Source organism: Hypanus sabinus, chromosome 6, assembly GCF_030144855.1.
Source record: "Hypanus sabinus isolate sHypSab1 chromosome 6, sHypSab1.hap1, whole genome shotgun sequence".
In the NCBI taxonomy this organism is placed as follows: Eukaryota; Metazoa; Chordata; class Chondrichthyes; order Myliobatiformes; family Dasyatidae; genus Hypanus; species Hypanus sabinus.
The window spans coordinates 58,212,607-58,240,585 of NC_082711.1; the positions used below are offsets into that span (position 1 = coordinate 58,212,607).

At 36.4% G+C, this 27,979-nt stretch overlaps 1 protein-coding gene across 1 annotated transcript in view; it reads left to right on the forward strand.

Moving 5' to 3' along the window:
* LOC132395500 (probable mitochondrial glutathione transporter SLC25A40) overlaps positions 1–27,050 on the forward strand; it is a 59,002-nt gene extending 31,952 nt beyond the window's left edge. The window contains exons 8-11 of the mRNA XM_059972212.1: positions 13,284–13,393; positions 19,649–19,727; positions 22,675–22,755; positions 26,171–27,050. Of these exons, the coding sequence (XP_059828195.1) occupies positions 13,284–13,393; positions 19,649–19,727; positions 22,675–22,755; positions 26,171–26,325 (425 nt within the window). The 3' untranslated portion in view covers positions 26,326–27,050. The remainder of the gene's footprint in view (positions 1–13,283; positions 13,394–19,648; positions 19,728–22,674; positions 22,756–26,170) is intronic.
* The last annotated feature ends 929 nt before the right edge of the window (positions 27,051–27,979 follow it).

Here is a 27,979-nt window from a genome sequence, read left to right on the forward strand (position 1 = left end):
AAAGTTGGTTGAAAGACATCAAACTACCTTCAAAAAAAAATCACGAAAACATTTTATACCTTTCCTTTTCCATATGCTAAAAGCTTGATCTGTCAAAGAAGGTTTGAAAAAAAATTAAGTAAAATAGGGCTATCAAGAACAAAGTTTTTCAGAGTAAAAAACTTACGAAATTGAAACCAAATTCGTAATGTGTTTGACAACAGGGTTGGATATCTGTTTATTGAATTTAACTAAATCAGCAGGAAGAGAAGAACGAAGAACCAAGAATGGAGAATAGAGAATATCCCTGTGCCTCATTGCATTCTAAATTTACCCACTGTGGGCACAATGGTGAATCCAAATCTAATTTCCAATACATTAGGTTACGAATATTATTTGCCCAATAGTAAAATCTAAAGTTAGGTAAAGCTAAACCACCATCTTTTTTAGATTTTTGTAATTGCCTTTTACTTAACCTGGGGTTTTTATTTTGCCACACAATTGAGGAAATTTTTGAATCAATGTTATCAAAAAAAGATTTAGGAATAAAAATTGGTAAAGCTTGAAATAAATATAAAAATTTTGGTAAAATCATCATTTTAATAGCATTAATCTGACCAACTAATGATAAGGATAAGGGAGACCATCTTGTAGTAAGTTGTTGAATTTGATGGAGCATAGGTAAAAAATTCAGTCTAAATAAATCTTTATATTTCTTGGTAATTTTTATACCTAAATAGATAAAGTTATCAGTAACAACTTTAAATGGTATCCTGTCATTTAATAAAGTTTGCGCGTTTAAAGGGAATAAATCACTCTTATCCAAGTTTAGTTTATAACCAGAAAAACTACCAAATTGAGCCAACAAGGATAAAATAGCGGGAATAGACCTGTCAGGATCAGAAATATATAACAACAAGTCATCAGCATAAAATGATAACTTGTATAACTTCTCATTACGGGTAATACCAAAAATATTAGGAGATTCACGAATAGCAATGGCTAAAGGTTCTAATGCGATATTAAATAATAAAGGACTTAAGGGACAACCTTGTCTTGTACCACGAGATAATTGAAAAAAAGAGGATCTGTAATTATTTGTAAGAACAGAAGCAACAGGTTTATAATATATTAGTTTGATCCATGATATAAAATTAGGACTAAAATTAAAATATCTCAAAGCGTTAAATAAGTATGTCCATTCAACTCTATCAAAAGCTTTTTCAGCATCTAATGAAATAACACATTCTGGGATTGTGGGTGATGAAGTATAAATTATATTAATCAATTTTCTAACATTAAAAAAGGAATACCGATTCCTAATAAAACCAGTTTGGTCTTCTGAAATAATCTGTGATAGTACCTTTTCTAACCTAATAGCTAAAAATTTTGTAAGAATCTTAGAGTCTACATTTATAGTGATATAGGGCGATAAGATGCACATAAAGTAGGATCCTTATCTTTTTTAAGAATTAGAGAGATAGTAGCTTCATAAAAAGATTGAGGTAATCTCTTCTTAGCAAATGCATCATTAAAGATTTCACATAACCAAGGGGAAAGCAAAGAAGAAAAAGTTTTTAAAAATTCTATAATATAACCATCAGGACCAGGAGCTTTCCCTGAATTCATTGATGAGATAGCCTCTCCTATTTCGGCCATAGAGATAGGAGCATCGAACAAGCTACGATCTTCATCTGTCAGTTTGGGAATATTCAAATTGTTAAAAAAATTATCCATCATGGACAGATCGCCATCAAATTCTGATTGATATAAAGATTTATAAAAATCTTGAAAAGTGTTATTGATTTCTTTATGATCAGTGGTTAGATTACCGTCTTGTTTACGAATTTTAATAATTTGTCGCTTAGTCGAAATAGCTTTTAAATGGTTAGCTAACAATTTACCAGTTCGATCACTATGGATATAAAATTGAGCCCTGGTCCTAATTAATTGATTCTCAATTGAAGAAGATAATAATAAGCTATGCTCCATTTGAAGCTCAACTCTCTTCTTATAAAGTTCTTTGGTAGGAGTCACGGAATAAATCTTATCAATTTCTTTAATTTTATCCACTAATAAAGCAATATCTAAATGTTTTTGTTTTCTTTTACCAACGGAATATGAGATAATTTGTCCACGGATAAAAGCCTTAAAAGAGTCCCAAAGTATTCCTCTGTCAATCTCTTCAGTATAGTTTGTTGAGAAAAACAAGTCAATTTGCTGTTTTATGTAGGTGATTAAATTCTGGATCTTGAAGCAAAGTAGCATTAAGTCTCCAAGATCTAGTATTATTGGAAAAGTCCGAAATCTTGATAGATAACTTCAAAGGTGCATGATCCAAAATAGTAACAGAATCATATTTACAATCAGTAACATCCGTTAATAAATGATGATCAATAAGGAAATAATCAATTCTAGAATAACTGTGATATACATGTGAAAAAAACGAAAATTCTTTATCTTTAGGGTTCAAAAACCACCATATTTCAGTAATTCCCGAATCAACCATAAAAGAATTAATAAGTAAGGCTGATCTATTCGGAAGAATTCGGATAGATTTAGATCTATCCATCAAAGGATTCAGACAACAATTGAAATCTCCACCCATTATCAACATATATTCATTTAGATTAGGAAGGGAAGTAAATAAATGTTTAAAAAATTCAGGGCAGTCAAAGTTTGGAGCATAAATATTAACTAGAACCACTTTTCGATTAAAAAGTGAACCAGTTATCAACAAGAATCTGCCCTGTGGATCAGAAATAATTTCATGATGTGTAAACGAAATTGAGGGGTCTATAAAAATAGACACATCCCTAATTTTGGCGGTACAATTCGAGTGAAATTGTTGACCCTTCCAGAACCTAAAAAAATGTTGATTATCCTCCTTCCTAATATGGGTCTCCTGTGCAAAAATAATATTTGCATTTAGTCTATGGAATACTTTGAATATTTTTTACGTTTAATTGGATGATTTAACCCATTCGTATTCCAAGAGATAAAGTTAATAGACTTATCCATCATGCCAATACTAGTTGTATATATCATAAAAGGTTAAAAAGACACATAACCCATAATTCAGGAAGAAGGAAAAATGATTCAGGAGCAACCAGAGAACATGACACCTCAACAATATTAATAATTTAAAGTCGGCCCATAAACTAAAAGCAAAAAAATAAAAAGCAAAAGCGTGAAAAAAGATCCCTACCCCCTCCCCCAACCCCTCGAAAAAAAGCCAAGCGGCAGGCGCACAAACTAATACTAATATTACCCCCATTTTCAAGATGGCAACTTCATGAAAAGAAAGAAAAGAGATACTATATAACACCCAGATATGAATACAGGGTTGTAAAAAGAAAGTATATATATCAATCAAAATGAAAAAATTATATAAAAAAACAAAATATCATTCATAAAAAAAAGGTTAACCATTGAAGTTTAAAATAGTGTAATATGCCTTTAAAAAAAGATTCCATATTCAATTATAAGAAAATGACGTTTCAAAAACAGAGACTTATGGGAAGAAGAAACGACATTTTGAAAGGACCATATTACAGAATATAAATGTAAATTCGCCAATCTTTTTTTAAAAAAAAAGGTCATCAAAATAAGATTAAAATAGGATTTAATAACCACTACAATATATATAAAATAAAAAGGTCCAAAAATTCAAAACATTTGTCCCATTCTCAAATACAGGCAAATAAACGCTTACGGAAAGCAAAGTCTTATGGGAAAAAGAAACGACATCTTAAAAAATAAATCATTATTACAAAGTCTTAACATGTATATCTAATCCAGAGGAAAAAAAACTTAATTAAGAAAAAAGACATTATAGTAAAATTAAAAGAGCATCTGTAAATCATGATAATAAAAAAAAACCAGGTCTACAGACCAAAGTAAAGAGCTATACCGCAGCTTCATAAGTTAAAGCCTAAAAACGGAATGGCGTCTTCTCTCCAAAAATTCTTCAACATAACACATAGTTCAAATTGTACTAGAAGACCGATATTCTTCAACGAATTTCTTCGCTTCTTCCGGAGTATTAAAGAAGCGCTGACTGTCATCACTCAACGTAATTCTGAGATTCGCTGGGTATCTTAAAGCTTGTTTAAGTCCAATCAAATGAATCTCTGCCATCACCGGTTTAAAAGCGATTCTCACCCTCATCACCTCGAATGAATAATCCTCAACAATACGAAAGTTGTTGCTTCTGTGAGAAATCATACCTTTCTGACGAGCTAATCGAATTAAAAGCTCTTTCTCCCGAGGATAATGGAGACGGACAATCACAGCTTGTGGCTTGTCTCTCGCAGCCAAAAATCTCGAAACTCTATGGGCACGATCAATAGTAGGTTTAGCCCGCAAAGCATCCTCGCCAAAAATTTCCCACAATAAGTTAGAGAAATATTCAGTTAAGTCACCAGACTCAACATTTTCGGGAAATCCAATAATACGCAAGTTCTGTCTGCGAGATCGGTTTTCAAGATCGGTGATTTTAAACTTATTCTGCTCCACTATTTTAGTGGTCGACCGTACCTTCTCCTCCAAAGTTTCGATTGTACGTATTTTTTCACAAATTATCTTGTCAAGAGCCGCAAACTTTTCTTCATGTCGTTCAATATCTGCTGCCAGCGATTGAAGCTTGGTATCAAATGATCTAACGACTTCTTCAAGCTCAGACATTTTCGCAGTAAGTTTATTTTCCAGACTTACAAGTTTAGTATCCAGTTTAGTATCCAGAAGATTGGAGATTGCATCGAGAGATATAGGGTCTTTAGACGATTTCTTAGGTACAGACATTTTAAGTTATTAAATCAAGTATTATTTTAAAAAAGAAATAAATCGTAAATATCAACCCATGTAATTAAGTACGAAAAGATTTGATTAAAGGGTGATTATAGCTTAAAAAATGAAGAGCGCCTAAAAGGCAGATGTCTACGTCGCCATCTTGAAACTCCACCCCCGATTGTGATTTCTAAGATGATTGGTTTGATTCCAGTTCAGAAATTGTGCTCCTTCAGGAAAACTAGGCTTTTTTACCTCCACTTCCTGAGGGGATAATATTGCCAATAACAGACCAATACAGCACAGCAGGAGTGCTTCAGGCCACGATGTAGCGCCAACCTTTTACCCTATTCCAAGATCCATTTAATGCTTCCTTTCCACGTAGCCCTCCAGTTTTCTTTCACCCGTGTGCCCATGTATTAGTTGCTTAAATGTCTCTAATCTACTGACCATCACCCCAGCAACATGTTCCATGTACCCAGCACTCTCTTTAAAGTAAAAATCAACCCATGACACCTCCCCAAACATTTTCCTACCATTTTAAAATTATGCCCTGGGAAAAGGGTGCTGGCTATCAACTGTTGCTATTGCTTTTTATTATCTTAAGTACTTCGACCAAGTCATCTCTCATCTTCCTGTGTTCTAAAGAGAAAAGCTGTGGCTCATTCAACTTTTCCTCATAAGACATGCTCTGTAATCCAGGCGGCATCCTGATAAATCTACTCTGTACCCTCTCTAAAGCGTCAGAATCCTTTCTATAATGAGACATGAAGAACTGACTACAATTCTCCAAGTGTGGTCTAACTAGAGTTTGATAGAATTACAACATTGAATCAATGTTCAAGTTCAAGAACAGCTCTTGAACTCAGTTCACCAACTAATGAAGGCCAACACACCATATGCCTTTGTAACCACCTTATCAACTTGTGCAGCAACTCTGAGGAATCTGTGAATATGGACTCCCAAAATCCTTCTGTTCCTGCACGCTGCTGAGAATCTTGCCTAACACAACTATAATAGACTGGTTGGGTTCTGTTGAAAATGATTTGCAGACAAACGGGCTTTCAAGTATCTGCATTTGTCATTTATAATGATAGGTGAGGTAAAGGTCACAGAAGACCATGACTAGATATTAAGCAGTGTCTAGTGTCATGGAAGGTGTTTACTCCCATGGGGTCTGAGGTTAGGCAACTGTGGAATCTGAATTCTGCTACAAGTGATGCAGAAGGCTTAGTAGGCAGATTTATTAAGGGCTTCTATATGCTTCCTTTGAAAGGATTTAAGGTTCTGAAACCCTTTTGCATTCTGAATGTATATGAACCAGGAATTTTCAACCATCAGTGGAGATGTTAGTGTTTTTCAAGGAGGTTTTTAGAGTGTACCTCCATATATATTTTTGGTATGATAGAGCTTGAAATAGAATGTTTTGGTGATCTAATGTTAATTTAAGTTCTGTGCTCTAAGCAATAAGCCAAGTGCAGTTAGAGCCTTGGTTATGAGCCTAGGAAAGGATGTAACATTGGTTTTGCAGGATTTTGTGGAGACTATGTTGGTGACACAGCTTCAGTGCTTTAATGTGCCTGCTGTAGATTTTAATGTCTCAAAAGCATACACTGTTGCCAGGTAGACCATGAGCTTTGTGCTGGATTTGCAGACTTGATCTTTAAGTACATTTCCTCAGATTGCCAAAAGCTGTTTTCGTGCAATAAGTTTCATCATTTTTATCTATCAAGAACCTATCAACCTTTGCTTTAGATATACCCAATGACTTGCTCTCTACAGACATCTCTAGTAATGAATTCCACAGATTCACAGCACTCTGGCTAGTGAAACTCCTCCTTATCTCTGTTCTGAAAGAACGTCCTTCTGTTCTGAGGCTGTGCCCTCTGGTTCTAGACTTTTCCACTATTGGAAACATACTTTTCATATCCACCTTATCCAGGACTTTTGATATTCAGTAGATTTCAGTAAGATATCCCACTCATTCTTCTAAACCCCAGCGAGTACAGGCCCAGAGCCATCAAACATTCTTCATATGTTAGCCATTTCATTCCTGGGTTCCTTTTTTTGTAACCTTTGAACCTGCTCCAATGCTAGCATAGCCTTTCTTGCTCCAAATGTGGTCTGTCCAAACCTTATTAGGCCTCAGCATTATATGCTTGCTTTTATATTTTAGTTCTCTTGTGATGAATGCTAACATTGCATTTGCCTTCCTTACTACCTGCTCATCTTAATACAACTCCTGCTGAAGTTGGGTGACTATAGTTCAGAGGTTGAGATAAATGCTTTAACAGTTGGGTTTTTACTCCAGTCTGCTGGGAGGCTTGTTGGAAGTGGGGTTTAAGCAAATGAGAAAGATTGAGGAGTGAAGTAGCAGCCTTGCTTGATATTCTGTACCGATATTAGGCCTGTTGTGTACCCTTTCATTATCCTTATGGCTTGCATATAGGATGGTAACACTGTTCTTTAGGGCATCTGAATTTAAAATGATATTATATAGTGTCCAATAGTTAATGATCAATTTTTTTTTGTAAAGTCAAAATGGGACCTACAGTGGTGCTAGAAAATAACTCCTAAAACTTTAACACAAAAAACATTAGAATTGTTTGTTTATTTATTGAGAAAAATGATCCAATAATTGCATGTATTTGTTGGAAATAGTTTGTGAACCTCTAGGTTAATGCCTTCTACAAGAGCTATTTGCAGTCAGGTGTTCCAGTCAGTGAGTTGAGGTTGGAAGTATGGGTTGTAGAGGTGCCCTGCCCTATGTATAAAAGAAAGGGACACACGAAATTGGATTACTGACAGAGCCTGCTCTTCTGAAAGAAAGAAATATCTATTTATATGCTCCATGCCTTAATCAAAATGACTTTCATAGAATCTTAGAAGAAGAATTGTAGAGATGCATGAAGCTGGGAAAAGCTAAAGACCTGAGTGTTCATCAGTACACAGTAAGGGAAATTGTCTACAAATAGAGGAAACTCAGTACTGCTGCTACTCTCCCTAGGAGTGGGCATCCTGCAAAAAGCACATCAAGAACACAACATGCAATGCTGAAGGAGGTGAAAAAAAAACCCAAAGGTAACAGCAAAAGACCTGCAGAAATCTCTAGAACTTGCTAAAGTCTCTGATGTTTCCAATATAATAAAAACACAAAACAAGAATGGTGTTCATGGAAGGAGACCACAGAGGAAGCCACTGCTTTCCAAAGAAAACATTGCTGCGCATCTCAAGTTTGCAAAAAACCATCTGGATGTTCTACAACGTTTCTGGGACAATGTTTTGTGGAAAGATGAGACAAAAGTAGAACTTTTTGGTAGAAATACACACTGCTGTGTTTGGAAGAAAAAGGGCACTGCACACCAACACCAAAACCTCACCACAACTGGGAAGCATGGTGGAAGGAGCATCATGATTTGCAACCACTTTGCTGCCTCAGGGCCTGGACAGCTTGCAAGTGTTGAGGGAACAATGAAATCAAAATTGTAACAAGTCATTTTACAGGAGAATGTTAGGGGTTGTGGTCCATTACCTGAAGTTTAATAGAAGTAGGATCATGCAACAAGACAATGATCCAAAAGGCAAAAGTAAATCAACAACAGTGTGGTTTAAAAATAAGAAAATTTGTGTATTGGAAACGCCAAGTTAAGGTCCCAACCTTACTCTTATAGAAACATTGTGGAAGGACCTGAAGCAAGCGGTTCATGCAACGGAACCCACCAACATCCCAGAGTTGAAGCAGTTTTTTATGGAGGAATGGCCTAAAATTCCTCCAAACCGATGTGCAGAATTGATCAACAGTTTCCGGAAACATTTGATTAAAGTTACTACAGTACAAGGGGCTCACACCAGTTACTGTTTCCATCAAATACATGTAATATTGAATCATTTTTCTCAATAAATGTGCAAGTATAATGTTATTTATTTAATTGGGTTCTTTTTATCTACTTTTAAGACTTGGTGTGAAGATCTGATCACATTTTGGGTCATACTTATGCAGAAATAGAGAAAGTTCTACAGGGTTCACAAACTTTCTAGCACCACTGTACATAGTGACTGATGCTACTTCCTGACTCTTGGAGTTGATGTGTGCTATAGAACATGCACACCTTAGCTCTAGATCAGGGGCACGCAAGCTTTTTTTATGCCATGGCCCCTTAATCATCAACTGAGTGTTCCGTGTTGGGAACCCCTGCTCTATGTGAATAACTGTGGCTGGTGGAAGGAGAACTCTTGTGAAATTTTCCCTTATGGCAGTCAGCTGGAAAAACTGCTGTATTTATCACAGACAGATCTCTCTCATTTCTTGAATCCGGCTGCAGGCAACATGTCTGACATCCCGTGGCTTGTTCCTCAAGCAGATGTTGTTAAGCGAGAGTGAATTTGTAAAAGAAGATCCTCTTCACCAGAACTTCCCTAGGGATACCATCTGGTTTTGCAGTTGACATATAGGTTTACTTATTGGTCTAGAATGGCATTGGGATGCTAAAATGGCTGTGGTGAGGCGTTTTTCGAGCGTCTCTCAACCTTAAAATTTTCCTCTGTTCTTGCGTTTCAGTGTGGTTGATCCTTGGATGTTAATACCTTGTAACATTACCACATCTCCAGCAACCACAGCTCCCATTCTGCCCTTTATAATAGTCAATACTGTATATGGACAAATGTACTTTTTTTCTCCAGTAGTGGCAGTTAGTTGCTTTAAATTGTGCTCAAACTCCTCTTGCAAGAAAAGAAGTGAGTGAATTAATGAGATTTGAGGGATTTTTCATGCATGTCTATCTTGATTTAATAGCATATATGTTTGCCTTTTAGATAAGTGTATTTGTGTGTCCAAAGATAACAAGACAGTACAATTTGGGAAGTGTATTGTGAGTTTTAATTCGTGTGATTTGTGATTGGTGAAACACTTGGTGTATTTCAATTGTTATCTTAACATAACAACTTTTGTTTTATTTCCCATCTTTACCCTTCCTTGCATGTGATTGTCTACAGAGCTTTCTGCAAGGAGCATGAAGCATCTATTCTGTGTTACATACATGACCCAATTGAAAACAAATGTATTATCTTAAACACTTTTTCAATTTTGCACAACCTATTTTGTTTCTATCATTAAAATAATTCCCTGAGAAATGTTGAGAACAATATAGATGTGTGCAAAACCATACATGTTATCTGTTCCTTATACTATTTGAATCAATTTCTGTATCATTCTTTACTGCACTCACATCCCTGCTTTAATGGTCCCAATGTTCATGAAAATGTAATGAGATGCAGAAATTGAATCTTTTATATTTTTTTCCAATTATACTGGAAAATATGTTATTCTCATGCTCAAATGTCACCTCTTCATTTGAGAGTTGGATAGATAGTTGGGTTGCTAATCAACAGACTTGTTCAATAATATACAGATAAGTTAGTTGGCTAGCTCTGTTTTTATCTTCATTTTGAATAAAACCATTTACTTTTTTGATTGCTTGATGTGCATACAAGGGTATTTATTCATATGGCTCTGAATAACGAAATGTATATAATTTCAAGCTCTGTCACCTTATGTTCCATCTATAATATTCTTGTGTCCATATCCCTTGTTAACCACTTTGTATTCTTCTTTCTATTCACCTCTTCACATTTTTTCTCCTGTTCACATCTTCCCAGTTTTATTTCCTATTTACATCATAATTTGTAAGTCATTGCTGCAGATTTTTTAGTGCCTAAGCACCAATCCCCATAATGCTCATTAGTTGCAGCCTGCCATCTTAAAAAAAAAACGGTTTATTCCTTGGAGCAAAATAAAATCTCAGTTTTTGGAAATTTGAAACAAAAGGAAAGCTGAAAGCATACAGCAAATCCATTTTATGACTTATTCTACAAAACATCTTGGTTAGTCCTGCCCACTTTCCCCGCCCCTCCTCATGATAATCACCAAGTCTCCAAAGGGACATTGTTCCATGCCAAGCATAGTTCATGTCCAATCTTCTGTCTTTGGCTTGTATGTGGTAAGTTATTACTTTTTCTGTTACTATTCTCTGTCCTCTGCCCTTTCAAAGTTGCCATTTTACTCCACTTTTTTACATTTTTATTCTCTATTCTGATGATTTTATCAATTGTATCAAATCTTCTACCATGGCCATTCAGCCAATTTTGTAATGGCCATAGTTGCAATCATGTATTAATATAATGAAGTGAGCAGAGAAGAAGCTAGATTCTGCTGCTGAGTCTGAGTGGACCAAAAACATTGAAATAGCTTTGTTGAGTCTGTGGCTTCTGGTGTGATTGTATGTGGTGCTGTTTATACTCCTTTAATGAAACTGACTATTCCATCCCCTGAGCAATGTCGTCCACAGTATACCTAAGTATAAATGAGCCTCATCTGGGCCTAACTTTCATGATGAGATTACTAAATGATGAGATTCTTTATAATATTTCCAATAGGTTGTAAGTTTTATTGTCTGCTGTTAAAATTTCATTAGTGGCACAGGTATCAGTTCCCACATGTATGCTGATGTGCATTGATTTTCTTCTTTTGTTTTGACTCCATCACTGTTACCATTCTCTCTAATGACCACTGACTGATTAAAGACCGATGAGTTACAGCATTACTCCTACTTATACTGCTTATAAAAGTTTTTGCCCCTTGTGTTTAAAAAGTATTAAAACACAAAATAATTGCATAATTACTCATCCCTTTCAAGGTAGTAGTTGCACCTTTGGCAGAAATTACAGCCTTGAGTCTGTGTGGATAAGTCTCTATCAGCTTTGCACATCTGGACGCTGCAATTTTTCCCCATTCTTCTTTACAAAACTGCTCAAGCTCTGACAGATTGCATGAGGATCTTGAGTGAACAGTCCTTTTCAAGTCCAGCCACAAATTCTCAATTCGATTGAGGCCTGGGTTCTGACTTGGCCACTCCAGGACATTAACTTTGTTGTTTTTAAGCTATTCCTGTGTAGCTTTGGCTTTATGCATGGGGTCCTTGTCTTGCTGGGAAACAAATCTTCTTCCAAGTCGGAGTTCTCTTGCAGACTGCATTCAGGTTTTCCTCCCAGGATTTCCCTGTATTTTACTGCATTTTACTCTCTACCTTCACAAGACTTCCAGGGCCTGCAGCAATGAAGCATCCCCACTGCATGATGCAGCCACCATCATGCTTCATGTTGGGGATGGTGTGTTTTTGATAATGTGTGGTATTTGGCTTGTGCACTCAGTGTAATAGCCAAAAGGCTCAATTTTGGTTTTTTTAGACCTTAGAACCTCCTTCCAGCTGACTTCAGAGTTTCCTACATACCATTTAGCAAACTCTAGCCGAAATTTCATGTGAGTTTTTTTGTAACAGTGGCTTTGACTTTGCCTTTCTTCCATAAAGCTGTGACTGGTGAAGCACTCAGGCGACAGTTGTATATGCAGTCTATTTCTTGATGATTGACGTAACTATACTCCAAGGGATATTCTGTGACTTGGAAATTTTCTTGTATCTGTCTCTGACTTGTTCTTTTCAATAACCCTTTTGCAAAGTTGCTTGGAGTGTTCTTTTGTCTTCATGGTGTAGTTTTTGCCAGGATACTGACTCACCAGCAGTTGGACCTTCCAGATACAGGTGTATTTTTATAACAATCAATTGAAACACCTTGACTGCACACAGGTCTCCAAAAACAGATCGCCATTTAACTAATTATATGACTTTTAAAACCAATTAGCTGCACCAGTGATGATTTGGTGTATCGTATTAAGGGGTGGTGAATACTTATGCAATCAATTATTTTATTTTATATTTGTGATTAATTTTTAACTTTGATACGAACGAAGAGGCTTTGCTGTTGATCAGTGTCAAAAAAGCCAAATTAAATCCACTGTGATTCAATGTTGTAAAACAATAAAACTTCCAAGCAGGTGAATACTTTTTATAGGCACTATAGTGTCAGTAGAACTAAAGCTACGTGTAGGCAATTGCACGCAGTACTTTTTTTTTAACCACCTTGAATGCCACCAGTGAGCCCTGATGCTCTCTCTCTTCTGTCCTTTCATTCTGGTATTTGCTACTGTCATTGCTGCTCTTGCTCAGGTACAAAGTAGCATTTATTATCTTAAGTACTGAAACTTCCAGACTGCATTTTGTGTCATAATCACTTTCATTCACCTGTATCACAACTAGAGGGCTTATGACATTATATAAAAATCGTCTTGCTACATCGGAATGTCATGAGTTTGATTTCCTTTTAGAGTAATTGCAGCATTAGTCGCATTCCCTGATGAGATGTTCATTCTAGTTTATTGTTGTGGATTAGACAAGTAATACTGTGCCAACAAACAATTAATAGTCATTTACGACAAATAAATATTAGTTTGTTGTTAGTAATTAAGTTGTATTGAGTACAAACCGATAAACCTAACCGCTGAATCAAAGATAATTAATGAACGTCTACATTATCTTGTTTATTTCCTCATTTGCAATGAGGTGTGTTGCCTTGGAACTATAGAGTTACACAACAGGGTTTTAATTCAGCTATCTGTCTCACAGCCATTTACTGGTTTAACTATGAACTGATGAAGAAACAGTTATGCAAGACGTTCAGTATCAGTGAACCTACGTTAACGATCAGTTTTTCCTCAGGAGCATCATCAGGCGCAGTAAGTTTGACTCCAGTTATGTAAGCAATTCTACCAGGGATAATAGGTGATTTTAGGTCACATATTGAAACCAATTGCATTTCACGATAAATTTAATGTTTTGTAAATCTGAAATTATTTCTATTGTTTTAACTAATTGTCTTACTCAAGCACTCAAACAATCAAAATCTCAAATAAATGTTACTCTGCCTTTTGTAAAATAATTATCCTCATTATTATTTAATAGCCTTTGGTTGTTTAATGTTAAAATATATGGGCAAATTGCAAAATTAATTAAATTCTGATGAAAATTGCAAGCCTAGGGTGTCTTGAAAGAAAGGCATGGTTGATATCTCTTTAGTCCTGAGAGGTTTTACAATGATCTATTGTCATTTCATATCAAATAATTTTTCCACAGTAAAATTGTGTGTTGCTTAACAGAGTATTACTTGTATTTATGTAACTTGAAAGAGCCTTTTCTATAAATTTACTTTTCCAGCTTTATCTTGGTTTTGCTGTTTGTTTTGAATAGTTCTCTAGTTAAACAATTTAAAGGCAATGCTACCAAATACTAACAAAGTGTATGTAAACTTCCGACCCACTGGGAAAGTGATGGAAGAAATTAAAGCTGAAATAAATCATCCTCTCTACTATTATTCTGACATTTCACATTCTTAAAATAAAGTAGTGATCCTAACTGACCTAAGACAGGGAATGTTTTCTAGGATTAAATGTCAGGAATTGTGAAAAACTGAGTTTAAATGTATTTGGCTAAGGTGTGTTCAACTGTACATATAGCCCAAGGTTACATGAAGGCAATTCTGGATCCTGTTAAACACTTTCAAATGGATCATTTGTCTTTAATGGCAGGCAGTTGCAACTTTCATGGAAACTTTTGTGACTGCTTACATTTGGAGGAATCCTGGACAAGTACGCTTATCTAATTTCTCCACTACTTAGACTGGTGACAAATTGGGAATCCTTGGAAATCTTAAACAGGCTTTCCAAATTTCAGCTGGGCGAGGTGTTCCTGACATCCTTAAAAGGATTTTGAAAAATATTGATTCTGCCTCTGAATAACTGGACTTGAAATGTAACTGTTCTCAAAATCTCTCAGTGATTGCCTAAAGCAGAAGGGGGCTATTTGCATCAAATTTTTCGTATCTGTTATTTTCCTACATACCAATCTGACACTGGGAGTATGACTGAAAACTGCTGACCTTAAGGGTCACAGTGAGAATGCATTGATCAAAAATACATGCTCTATTTTAACTACTATACTTCAATAGAAGAGTTTTGAAAAGGGGTTGAGATTGCTTCTCCATACCTTCTTAAAATGTGGTATGAATATCAAAACTGATATTTAGCATTCATAATTCATATACTAATGGGAGCTGATAAAGAATACAATTGTATTTCTAAGAGTGGACTGTGAGTAATTGGTGATATCGTGCTGCCTAGAAAGTGGTATTAAACAAGCTAGATTTTCTTAGGATATAGGATACATTAGAAAAATGTGTTCATGTTGAATAACAGCTACATCAGACATTTTATGGACCTCCAGCATGGTATTGCACCTGTGAAGAACATTTTCCAGGACATGATATAAGTTTAATATTTGCTAGAAATGTGTGGCAGAGCAGCAAAATACTGCTCCACGATGATAATGAGTAAGTGACTCCAACCACTAGAGTCATAGAGAGAGCACAGAAAAAGGTGGTTCAGTCTACTGCTATGTCAACCATCAGGCATTAATTTTTACACTGATCCTTCCCTATTCCCATCAACTTGCCACCCCTCAGATTTTGCAACTCATCTACACAGTAGGGGTTATTTATCTACTAACTGGTACACTTTTGGAAGATGTGGCACATGACAAAATAGGCTAAAGTCAGCATGATTTCCTTGAGATGAGATCCTGCCTAAACAAATCCATTGGAATTCTTTAGAAAAAAATACAGACAGTCTGGTCAGTGGATGTTGTTCACTTGGATTTTCAGAAGGCCTTTGACAAGGTGCTGTAAATGAGGCCACTTAAGATAAGAACCATGGGACAGAAAATAACTGGCATGAATATAAAATTAGCTGACTGGCAAGAGGCAAAAAGTGGGAATAAAGGGGGACTTTTCTGGTTGGCAGATGGTGACTAGTGGTGTTTCACAGATGTTGGTATTGGGGCCGCTACCTTTCACATTTTGTGTTGATTGAATAACGGAATTGATAGCCTTGTGGCCAAGTTTGCAGATAGTATGAAAATAGGCCAAGGGGATGGTAGTGTTGAGGAAGCAGAGTCTGCAGAATAACTTCGACAGATTGGTAGAATCGGAAAGAAGTGGCAGATGGAATATAGTGTAGTGAAATATATTGTCATGCACTTTTTTAGAAGGAATAAGCCATACAATGTTTTCTAAATGGGAAAAATATTCAAAATTCAGAGGTGCAGTGGGACTTGGGAGAATTTATGCAGGATTCCCTAAAGGTTAACTTACAGGTTCAGTCAGTGGTGAGGAAGGTAAATGCAATATTAGCACTTATTTCAAGATGACTAGAATATAAAAGCAAGGATGTAAAGCTGAGAGGCTATATAAGGGATTGGTAAGGCAGCACTTCAAAGTTCAAGGTAATTTATTATCAAAGTACGTGTATGTCACCGTATCCAACCCTGAGATTCATTTTCTTGCGGGTGTACTCAGAAAAATCTAAGGAATATATTAGAATCAATGAAAGACCACACCCAACAGGATGGACAAACAACCAATTTGCAAAAGATAAACTGTGCAAATACAAAATTTTAAAAATGCATAAATAAGCAGTAACTGTCAAGAACATGAGATGAAGAGCCCTTGAAAATAAATCGGTAAGTTGTGGAACAGTTCAGTGATAGGGTGAGTGAAGTGATCCCCACTAGTTCAAGAGCCTGCTGGCAGAGGAGTAAAAACTGTTCCTGAACCTGGTGGTGTGAGTCTTGAGGCTCATATATTTTCTTCCTGATGACAGCAGCGACAAAAGAGCATGGTCAGGATGGTGGGAGTCCTTGATGATGGATGCTGCTTTCCTGCGATGCTTTCCACGTAGTTGTGCTCAGTACTGGGGAGGGCTTCACCTGTGATGGATTGGGCCGTATCCATTACTACTTGTAGGATTTTCTATTCAAGGGCATTGATATTTCCATACCAGGCCATGATGCAACCAGTATTGTTGAGTATGGAGAGCAGTTATGGGTCTGTTATTTAAGAGAAGATGTGCTGGCAAAAGAGAGAGTCCAGAGGATGTTCACGAGAATGGTTCCAGAAATGAATAAGTAAACATATGAGTATTTGATAGCTCTGGGCCTGTACCCACTAGAGTTTAGAAGAATGGGAGGAGTGCAGGATTCACTCGAATCCTTTCAAATATTGATAGGCCTAAATCAAATGAATATGAAAAGGATGTTTCCTTTAGTGGGTGAGTCTAAGAGCAGAGGGTACAGCCTCAAAATAGAGAATGTTCATTTAGAATAGAAATGACGAAGAATTTCTTTAGCCAAAGGGTAGTGAATATGTGGAATTCATTGCCACAGGCAACTGTGGTGGTCAAATCATTGGGTATATTTAAGTTCAAAGTAAATTTATTAAAGTACATATACAGTGGCATGCAAAAGTTTGGGCACCTCCGTCAAAATTTCTGTCACTGTTAATAATTAAGTGAGTGGAAGATGAATTGATCTCTAAAAGTCATAAAGTTAAAGATGAAACATTCTTCTCAACATTTTAAGTGTATTATTTTTGTTTTGTACAATTTTAGAGTGGAGGGGAGAAAGGAAAGGTGCTCCATGCAAAAGTTTGGGCACCCCAAGAGATTTGAGCTCTCAGATAACTTTTACCAAGGTCTCAGACCTTAATTAGTTTGTTAGGGCTATGGCTTGTCCACAGTCATCATTAGAAAAGGACAGATGATGCAAATTTCAAAGCTTTATAAATACCCTGTTTCCTCAAACCTTGTCCCAACAATCAGCAGCCATGGGCTCCTCTAAACAGCTGCCTAACACTCAGAAAATTAAAATAAATGATGCCCACAAAACAGGAGAAGGCTATAAGAAGATAGCAAAGCGTTTTCAGGTAGCTGTTTCCTTAGTTCATAATGTAATTAAGAAATGGCAGTTAACAGGAACGGTGGAGATCAAGTTGAGGTCTGGAAGACCAAGAAAACTTTCTGAGAGAACTGCTCTTAGGATTGCTAGAAAGGCAAATCAAAACCCCCGTATGACTGCAAAAGACCTTTGGAAGATTTAGCAGACTCTGGAGTGGTGGTACACTGTTCTACTGTGCAGTGACACCTGCACGAGTATGACCTCCATGGAAGAGTCATCAGAAGAAAACCTTTCCTGCATCCTCACCACAAAATTCAGCGTCAGAAGTTTGCAAAGGAACATCTAAACAAACCTAATGCATTTTGGAAATAAGTCCTGTGGACTGATGAAGTTAAAATAGAACTTTTTGGCTGCAATCAGCAAAAGTATGTTTGGAGAAAAAAGGGTGCTGAATTTCATGAAAAGAACACCTCTCCAACTGTTAAGCATTGGGGGGGACGATCGTGCTTTGAGTTTGTGATGCAGCCAGTAGCACGGGGAACATTTCACTGGTAGAGGGAAGAATGAATTCAATTAAATACCAGCAAATTCTGGAAGCACATATCACACCATCTGTAAAAAAAAAACTGAAGATGAAAAGAGGATGGCTTCTACAACAGGATAATGATCCTAAACACACCTCAAAATCCGCAATGGACTATCTCAAGAGGCACAAGCTGAAGGTTTTGCCATGGCCCCCGACCTAAACATCATCGAAAATTTGTGGATAGTCCTCAAAAGAGCAGTGCTTGCAAGATGGTCCAAGAATCTCACAGAGCTAAAAGCCTTTTGCAAGGAAGAGTGGGCAAAAATCCCCCAAACAAGAATTGAAAGACCCTTAGCTGGCTATAGAAAGCGTTTACAAGCTGTGATACTTGCCAAAGGGGGTGTTACTAAGTACTGACTATGCAGGGTGCCCAAACTTTTGCTTTGGGCCCTTATCCTTTTTTATTATTTTGAAATAGTAAAAGATGGAAATAAAAAAAGTAATCTTGCTTAAAATATTAAAGAAATGTGCCATCTTTTACTTTATGCCTTTTGGAAATCAGGTCATCTTTCACTAGCTCAGCTATTCGCAGTAACAGAAATTTTGACCAGGGGTGCTTAAACTTTTGCATCCCACAGTATGTCACTATATACAGCCCTGAGATTCATTTTCTTGTGGGTATACTCAACAAATCTATATAGTAGCTATGACAGAATCAATGAAAGACCAACCACGGAGCCGGAGATGCCAAACTGCAAATGCAAATATAAATAAATAGAAGTAAATAACAAGAACATTTCAATTGATGGAGCAAATGAAGTTGAGTATAGCTAACCCTTTTTGATCAAGAGTTTGATGACTGAACCTGTTCTTGAACCTGGCAGTGCGAGTCCTGAGGCTTTTCACCTTCTACCTGGTGATAGCAGCAAGAAGAGAGCATGACCTGGGTGGTGGGGTTCCCTGATGATGGATGCTGCTTTCCTACAACAGTGTTTCATGTAGATGTGCTTAAAGGTTTAGAGGTCTTTACCTGTGATGTGCTGGGCCAAATCCACTACTTTTTGTAGGATTTTCCATTCAAAGGCATTGGTAAAGCAGAGGTTAATAGGCTGTTGATTAATCGGGGGGGTGGGGGTGTCATAGGTTTTGGGGAAGAAGGCAGGATAATGGGATTGAGAGACATAATAAATTAGCCATAAATAGAATGTCGGAGAAGATTCAGTGGGATGATTGGCCTAGTTCTATTCCTATGTCATGGTCTATAAAGGAAACCCATTTGGTGATTATGGAGGATGCTCCAATATAGATATACTGATGTTCAGGATTGAATTCAGGTTGCTGTAAGGCAGCAGTTCTACTCAATGTGTCATTGTGCCACCACTATTTCTAGTCTCTGTTACATGAAGACTTCTTAGTATTAAAATTGCCTTACGAAAACCAGAAACTGAAGGAAAGACTTTTTTTTTGAATTAGAGTGCATTTTTAAAGAGCAAGTTCCAGATTGGCATGTGTACTCTTTACCAAAGGAGAAATATCTCAACACATTTTCATTTACCATCAATATAAAGAATAAATAATACAGTATAGACAACTTTTTTAGTCTTTCCTATTAAAATTTGAATCTTGTTTAAGCTGAATAAAAATAGAAATAAGTGGAATTGTGTTGTGCTTTTACTTTCAGATTGCAGCTGTATTGACTTTACCATTTGATGTTGTGAAAACCCAGAGACAGATTGAGATTGGAGAGTTGGACATAATGAGTATGTAATTTTAGACTTTAATTTAAAAGTGTAATTTGCTTATCAATTTGTCATAAGTGCTCATTGCATTATGTATCTAAGCAGACCTTTGGGGAGCCTAACAAAACTATTCAACCCGTCATGCATGTGTCTTCAAAAGAGCTGTCTAATAAAATTCAAAGTTGGATCACTGAATATGTTATGAAGTTCTTCAGCCCCCTTCTTGATTAATTTCCAGTTCATCTGCTTTCTAGCCAAGTATTTATTTTTGTCTAAGAGGCCAGTGAATTTGTAAGATAAAGCAGTAGTAAAGTCTGTGCCTGTAAAGTTGAAAAACACTCTTGGCATATTTCTTATTATTCATTGCTTCAGCTTAGTTTTAAACATACCTTTGTACTTTTTATCTCTGCATTTTGAGAAGTGTAAAATTCAGAAAATGAGTTAATCTTTGTTATTTGCTATTGTACCTATGAATTGGGAGAAAGAACAAGCGCTTACAGGGTGTATTTGTTTTCCTACTCAACAGCATCATAAAAACGTTTGCACCATTTCTGTTTGATTGTGCAAGTATATGTTTAGAACATAGAATGGTACATCAGAGGAACAGGCTATTCAGCCCCTGATGTTTTATCTCAGAGCCCTTTAAACACACCTATTGTGCATCTGCTTCCATCACCCACCTCAAGAAGCACATTTCAGGCACCCAGCACTGTTTTATTAAAATTTAACTTGTCCGGCATACCCCTATTGAAATTTCCTCCTCATCTTAATTTTACGCCCTCGACTATTAGATATTATGATTCTCTGAAAAGGCACTCTACACCCCTCATAATTTTATAGACTTCTATCAGGTCTCTCCTCAGCCTCTGCCACTCCAGAGGATACAACTCTACTTCATCCAGAACGTGTGTTCTAGTCCAGGCAGCAACCTGATAAACCTTTTCTAAACTCTCTGCTAGACTCCAAATCTTCCTACAATGGCACAACCGGAATTGAACGCAGTACTCCAGTTGCAATCTAACTAGTTTTGTGAACTCCATGCCATGATGAATAGGGGCAAGTGTGCCAATGTCACTATTACCACTCTATAAATGTATGGCCACCTTCAGGGAGTTATAGACTTGGATCCCTCTGTACATCAGTGTGGTTAAGTGTCCTGCCATTAACTTTGTATTATCAGACCACCCAAAATGCACCAGCTTACACTTCTCTGATTAAACTCCATCTGCCATTTCTCTGCCATATCTGCAGCTAATCTATATCCCACTGTATCCTTTGGTAATCTTCTACATTATCCAAAATGCTACTAATCTTTGTCATCTGCAAACTTGCTAACCCATCCATCCATGTTTTTATCCAAGTCATTCATATCACAAACAACAGAAGTCCCAGTACGGATCCCTGCAGAACACCACTAGATACAGTCCTCCAGCCGTAATTGACCTCTACCTTCTGGCTTCTATGGGCAAGCCAATACTGAATCCAAACAGCTGTCATCAAGAATCCCATGCATCTGAATGAGGCCCAAAACATCGACTACTCTTTTCCTTAGATGCTGTCTGGCCTGCCGAGTTCCTCCAGCGTCTGCAGATTTTCTCTAGTTTCTAGTTGTTAAGACGTGGCTTGCCCTGAACAAATCCATACTGCCTGAATGTCTATAACTAGGCCATGCTTTTCCAAGTGCTCAGAAATCTTATTCAGAAGAATTCTCTCCAAAATCTTCCAAACTACTGATGTGAGACTCACTTGCCTATAATTTCCAGGATTATCCCAATTTCCCTTCTTGAACCACGCAACAACATTAGCTACTTGCCAGCCCTTTAGGAGATTTCCTGTGGCTAGAGAGCACACAAAGGTCTTGGTCACTTTTGAGGGAACTGGTGTAATGCTGAAGGAGCTTTTATCACACTTCACACAATTGTGATAAAATGAATATGCTAAGAACTGAAGCAAAGCTATTCAGTGGCTTTATGGGCTCTATAAATTATCTAATTTGATATATCTGCCTTTCTTCCATACTTAATAGTTTGCAAATCTGTTAATTCAAGACTTAAAAATGATTGTTTACCAAGTGTAAATTCTATTTATGGAAAAGTTTCAAACTTCTTCGGCCTTCACATGCCAGAACAGCTTGGCTCTAATATTTGCTATGTTCACCCTTTTCCAAAAATTATCCAACCAGTAAAAATAGCCTTCCTCCATATATTTTGTCAGTTTCCTTCATCAGCCCACAGTTTGCTTGTAACAATTTAGTACAGCTGCAGCATAAATATCTCTCTTGTTTTCTAGTATTCTAGCTACAAAGTTTAACATTCTTTAAGAATTTGATTACTTTTTGTACTCAACTAAATTGTCATTAATGAACTATGTTTGTGCATTCCCAAATCCCCTTGGAACCCTACTCTTAGCTTTTCAATAGCATAATAGTTTTTTTTAAGATTCAGGCATATCATTTTGTATTTGCTACATTGAAATTCATTTTCCATAGTTGTGTCTGATAGCTTAATCTTAATCATTCTTGGTAATGCTTCAGCACAAGTTACAGTGCCTCAATTTCTGTATTAACTAACTAGGATTTAAACATTTTTAATCTAGTTAGTTAATAAATACATTGAAAAATTAAGATCCCAACAAAATTCTTAATATTCAGCTAATTTTTTATCCAGTTTAGTAATTTGCCTTCAATTTAGTGATTTGTGATGTTATGGGGGAAATCCTGTATAGAACATTTATAGACATCACTTCATGCAGTATTTTTTAAGTACTTCAAAAAAGGTAAGCACATTCTGCCTTAGGGTTTCACTTGTCTTTCTCCAATTATAGACACATTTTCCCAAAAAAAGCTATTCTCATATTGCTGGGATAGATTATTTTCCTAACTTACAAAAACAAATCTCTGTATTTAGAAGCATAAGCAATTGATTATCAGTTGATGCAGTATAACCAATATGCTTAATGTTTGTTCTAGACTCTCAAAGTAAATTATCCTCCACCTGGAAAATAATGAAAAAAATCGTGAGTCAATCTGGATTTGGAGGTTTATTTGTAGGTAAGTAAAACCACCTAAGTTCTTGCTCTCCACTGGATTGACTTAATATGGGAGAAACTGTCCTACAACTGCAACAGGAATTTTAATTTTAATTTTTATAGCAAATGAGTGTCAGTCTTGAACCTTGGAGTGGCTAGTACCTTTCCTCATAACTGTTCTAAATCTTATATTTTGCATGCTATTTCCTAGATTCACTATTGTTTGCTTCTCTTGGAATGGGCAATCTCCAAGAGTCAAGTACATCAGTGTAGCCTTCCTTTATCAGGCCGAGAAGTACACTAATAAACCTCAATTTAAATTTTGGTGTATACTGGTTTTATGGTTTGTGCATACAGTAGGTGCTATATCCTCAAAATGTTTTCCTCAATATCTTCACCACTACCTGAGAGCCGACAGAATAACCCCAGTATCGTAATGGAATTTTGTTTTCTAACTCAAAGTGCATTCTGACCATGATCAATACAGAATATTTCCTTAGCTTAGTCAATATTGCCCCCTCTATGCTTTCTTCCCTTCTCTCTTTCCTGAATCCATTGTATCAAAGAATATTTGAGATTAACTTATCATTCCTTTTTTTAAATAATTCATTACTCTCCTTAATGACACCCATTGTTGCCACGGCTTTTTATTTCCATTTGGTTAATTGGGTATCTGTAGTTCTCCAAATCTGCAGTGCTTAGTGCATTTCTTAGGTTCACAGTGAGTATAGTGGATTCCAAGTAATTGGACCATCAGTTAATTGGGACAGCCACTTATTTTTTAGGGCAATTCTTAAAGAACAAAAATTCATCAGTAAAATTGCTAGGATTCCCTTCATTTATTTGGGACATAATACTGCTTAATTGGGGCAGAAGACTGTTGCCAAACAGGTTTAACTAGGGTCAGTCATGCACACTTGTGTGGCCATTTGATGCTACACCATGCTTTGAGTGAACAGTTTTTAAATAGCATCGGTGTATGTGCTTGTGTTCAAAAAGCAGTGATTTTTATCACTGATAGTTGGCAAGAAATAAGTAGTAAGACTATTCCAAACTGTTTTGCTCATTCCAGTTTCAAACGTTCAGGCTTGGAGGTTTCAGAAATAACCATGAGTAAAAATAAAATGATTTCACTACTACAAACAGTTTGCAACAATCATTCAAGATTATTGTCAGTACCTTCAATGTTACAATGAAACTGAAGATTTGGAGGATGCAGTCATGACAAGTATTGTATGAAGGCAGTCTTTTGATTTTGTTCATTGAATAAACTGGATGAATGCTTCTGTCAGTAACTATTAGGAACTAATACAGTTTTATAGTACTGTAGTGTTCTAATTTGTTTCATTTAAATACATAATTTGTTACTGTTTGTCTTCTGTCGACCTTTTTAACTATTTCCATGGAATTTCAGCTAATTGTGGCAGCTGCTGAATTGGGCCAAAATATACTGGTCCCGATGTGTCCCAATTAACCAGAATCCACAGTATATGCATTTTAGACAATCTTGCACTGGTTCAAGTATGCCCAACATTTGTTACTTATTTATTTATTTTATTGTTTCTGCAAGTCAAAAGTGATGTCCATGAAGGCAGTGACTCAGGTTTAGTTGTTCATGTTTAGGTTGGTTGGCATGGTTTTGAGGAATAAAGGGGTTAGGGTTTTGGAACAGGGATGTGCAGTGTTAAGAGATCAGGCCAGCGTACAGATCGTTGCTTAAAGGCCAGTAATTCCATCAACAGGTGACAGGTCTGCAAGCACTGTGGACAAAAGACCAGAGAGGACAGCAGCTGGTAACTCCTCAGGTCAACAAGTCACCCTGATTGGTAGGTCATGGAATCAGAGGTCCATGAGGGCAGGAAGCACAAGGGCCAGGGTCTCGGTAGTGAGTCTGGAGTTTGGGTCCTTTCATCATTGAGTTCTGACGTTGTTATCGAAGATTGAAGCTGGAATGTTGAAGACTGAAGTCTGCAAATTGAGAAGCCAAGGCTCATTGGCCTGAGCCCTGAGTCTGCATGTCCACTGAGAAAGTCGGAGGCCTGATGTCTGAGAGATCATTTTTTTAAATTAGTTTTTTTTTATGAATTTTCTACATCACTACAGACAGAAAAAAAAACCCAAATCAAAATGAAGAAAATTAATACAGTGCAAAAATAAACATACAATAATACTATAATACAAAAAAGATAATTGAGAAAGCACCCAAATTGAAGACATGTAAAATTAGTATCCTCCCCAAGCCCCACAACAAAAAAAAACTCCAGACCAACCACAACACAATATAGAGAATATAAATCAGGACATTCAAACCCCCCAAAACTGTAAATACACTTAGCAACAGAAGATAATAATGCCTACTACCAAAAAAAAAAGAGCTGAAAGCAAGGGACTGAAAAAAAAAAATCTTAGTTAAGAGGAAGGTTATGAAAGTACTCAATAAAGGGTCCCCAGACCTTATGGAACTTTATATCCGAATTAAGAACTGAGAGAGATCATTGAAGGTCCAGAGATGGCCTGTCCTGGGGTTAGTAGTCTGTCTGCATCTGAGTGAGTGGGTGGAGGAAGGAAATGCATTTGTTCTGCTGCTTCTTTAGTTTGTTATTTGTGCTATTCTGCTGTACATTGCAGGCTTTCTATGCTGGCACCAGAATATAGGCTGCGGTCAGCGCATCCTTGGGTTGTGTTGGTTGTTAACATAACCAATGAATTTCACTGTAGGTTTTGATGAACGTATGATAAATATGTGAATCTGAACCTTATTGTCTGCAAATTCATCATCTAAATATTTTCTAGCAACAGCTTTTGCTGATTGCCTTTGTATGGTTTCTCCCTAGCAGAGATTACTTACCTGTATCAATTAATGATAATTCATGCTTGCTGTAATTGTTGCATTCCAAGTGCACTTTTGCCCAAGTATAACACCGGATCAACTCTTTCTTCCAGTTTGCCAGTCAACAAGCTAATCTGGGCTTGAGTCTATTCTCTTTAATTGATATAGAATAACATCACAACTTTCTACATGTGTTGTATGGAGACTTGAACTGCATCTGTAAACTAGTAACATAGTATGAAGAATTGCTTCTGCATGTTCATTTATATACTAAAAATTTAACCTGCCTCTGCACTTACTCTGATTTTGTGCCATTGAAACTGTCCTTGGTTATCAGCACAAGCACTAGCTAAAGGTGACATTACTCAAACCTGCACATGACCAAATAAAATTGATTGAAGTAGTTAACCACTAGTATTATCCAACCAGTATCTTCAATGTTATGATAGGTTATAAATGTGAACTTTTAATTTTGAACATTCAAATTTGATTAGAAGTAATTTAGTTCTGCTGCACTTGTTTGTCAAATTAATAGACATTTTTTTTTAAACATGTGGATAAGTAAGAATATTTCCTGATCTAAATTTTGCACTGCCTTAATCCCCAGGTTTGTTGCCTCGATTAATGAAGGTAGCGCCAGCTTGTGCGATTATGATCAGTTCCTACGAATATGGAAAATCCTTTTTCCGTAAAATCAACAAAGACCGGGAGAGTGAAAAGCCTACAAGTCAGGCACTGGCTGAGAAAATACATACAGGTTGAGCTTGAGGAAGAAAGTAAGCATGATGGCAATGTTCTTTCTGAAAATTATGGACAAAAAAAAACTTCAAACATGGCCTACCCGTGATTACAGAGGTAAACCCTTGGAACATTAAGCTACTTGTGAATGACACTAATATCATCAGTGAAATATATTTACAAGTTCATTTTCCAGTGCTTAACCTTGCTGAAATCTGTGCCTTGAAGTCAATGTGTTTTACTGTGTCTGGTTATAATAATATGAAAGCTATATGAAATAGTCTTATTAAGAAAACTATAAGATTTACTGGTTAAGATTGTGAAAATGGTAGGATTTTACCTACAAAACTAGATGGTAAAGACAAGTTGTATCATATTTGATGTCCAGAACACAGCTGTAGAAAATGAAAGTGCAATACCAATTTAGAAAGCAATGAAACTCAAGACATTTTGCAAAGTATATCAGCTAACTATTATGGAAACCTTAACTAGCCACAAGCATAACAATGTTACCTTTGTTTTACACCTTAAAAATAATCCCACTAAAAGATTTATAACAAAATTTCTGCCAGTACAGTTAATAAACACAAAATGGAGACTGGTCAGTTGTGGGTATATTTTATCTGAACACTCAATTTATTGCATTGAAGATTATTTCCTGAAAATAGTTGAGTAAGTATTAAATTTGTGAAATTGTGCAATTTTTTTTCTCATTTTGGATGTCAAATAAACAAGCAATGCACATACTATCACCAGACCTTTTGATTCGATTAATGTCTTATGTAAAGTGAAAAGATTTAATGACAGATGTCAGTTTTTAAACTACTTTTCCCTCCAATTCATTTTTAGTTATCCAGATATGGCTGCATGTGTACAGAAGTTCATCTTTCCCCAATAAGAATTGTTTACATGGGATTTTAAAAAGTTGTCTGCATTTTATAAAGACCATGTGAGATCATGCATTGACATATTATCATTTGAAAGGTTGTGAAGACAGTGCTCTTGGAACTACCCCTTTTTTTTCCTAGCAGCCTCGCTATGACCATCCGGCATTATAAGTGGGAAAACTAGACAAAGGTATTTGAAGATCTATTGCAGGTCGTGTTTCCTATGATAATTTAGGAAAAGTAGATAAAAGGCATTCTTACAAAAAATTCAAAAAATACCTTGCAGCATTTGACATACTGGCATACCTGGAAACTTAAAAGTTTTGTGACAGGCTTGAGTGCTTTTAGCAGTTGTTAAGCTGTGCCCTATTTTTGTCATCTAACTTTGGTGCTCATTGCAAGGCATCAAAAGTCGATTAAGGCACAAAGAGACTGCAGATGTTGGGATCTAGAGCAAAAAGGCAAGTTGCCGTAGGAAGTCAGTGGGCTGAACAGCATCTGTGGGTGCAAAGGGATATTGAGTGTTTTGGGTTGAGTTCCTCCAGCAGATTGGGTTTTACCAAGAATTGGTGGCAAAAATAAATGGATAACTGAACCTCACTGTATTGTCAAACAATCTCAAGTCACTTTCTCAAAAGCCCTGAGATTTTTTTCTAAATTGTATTTTCTGTATGCATTAGGATTAGGTTTAACTGTTTTTGAAATTAATTTTGCAATTAACTATGCAAAATTAACTACCCACAATTAACTATAATTGTATTTGTAAGACAATAGAACTCTGAAATGAAAAC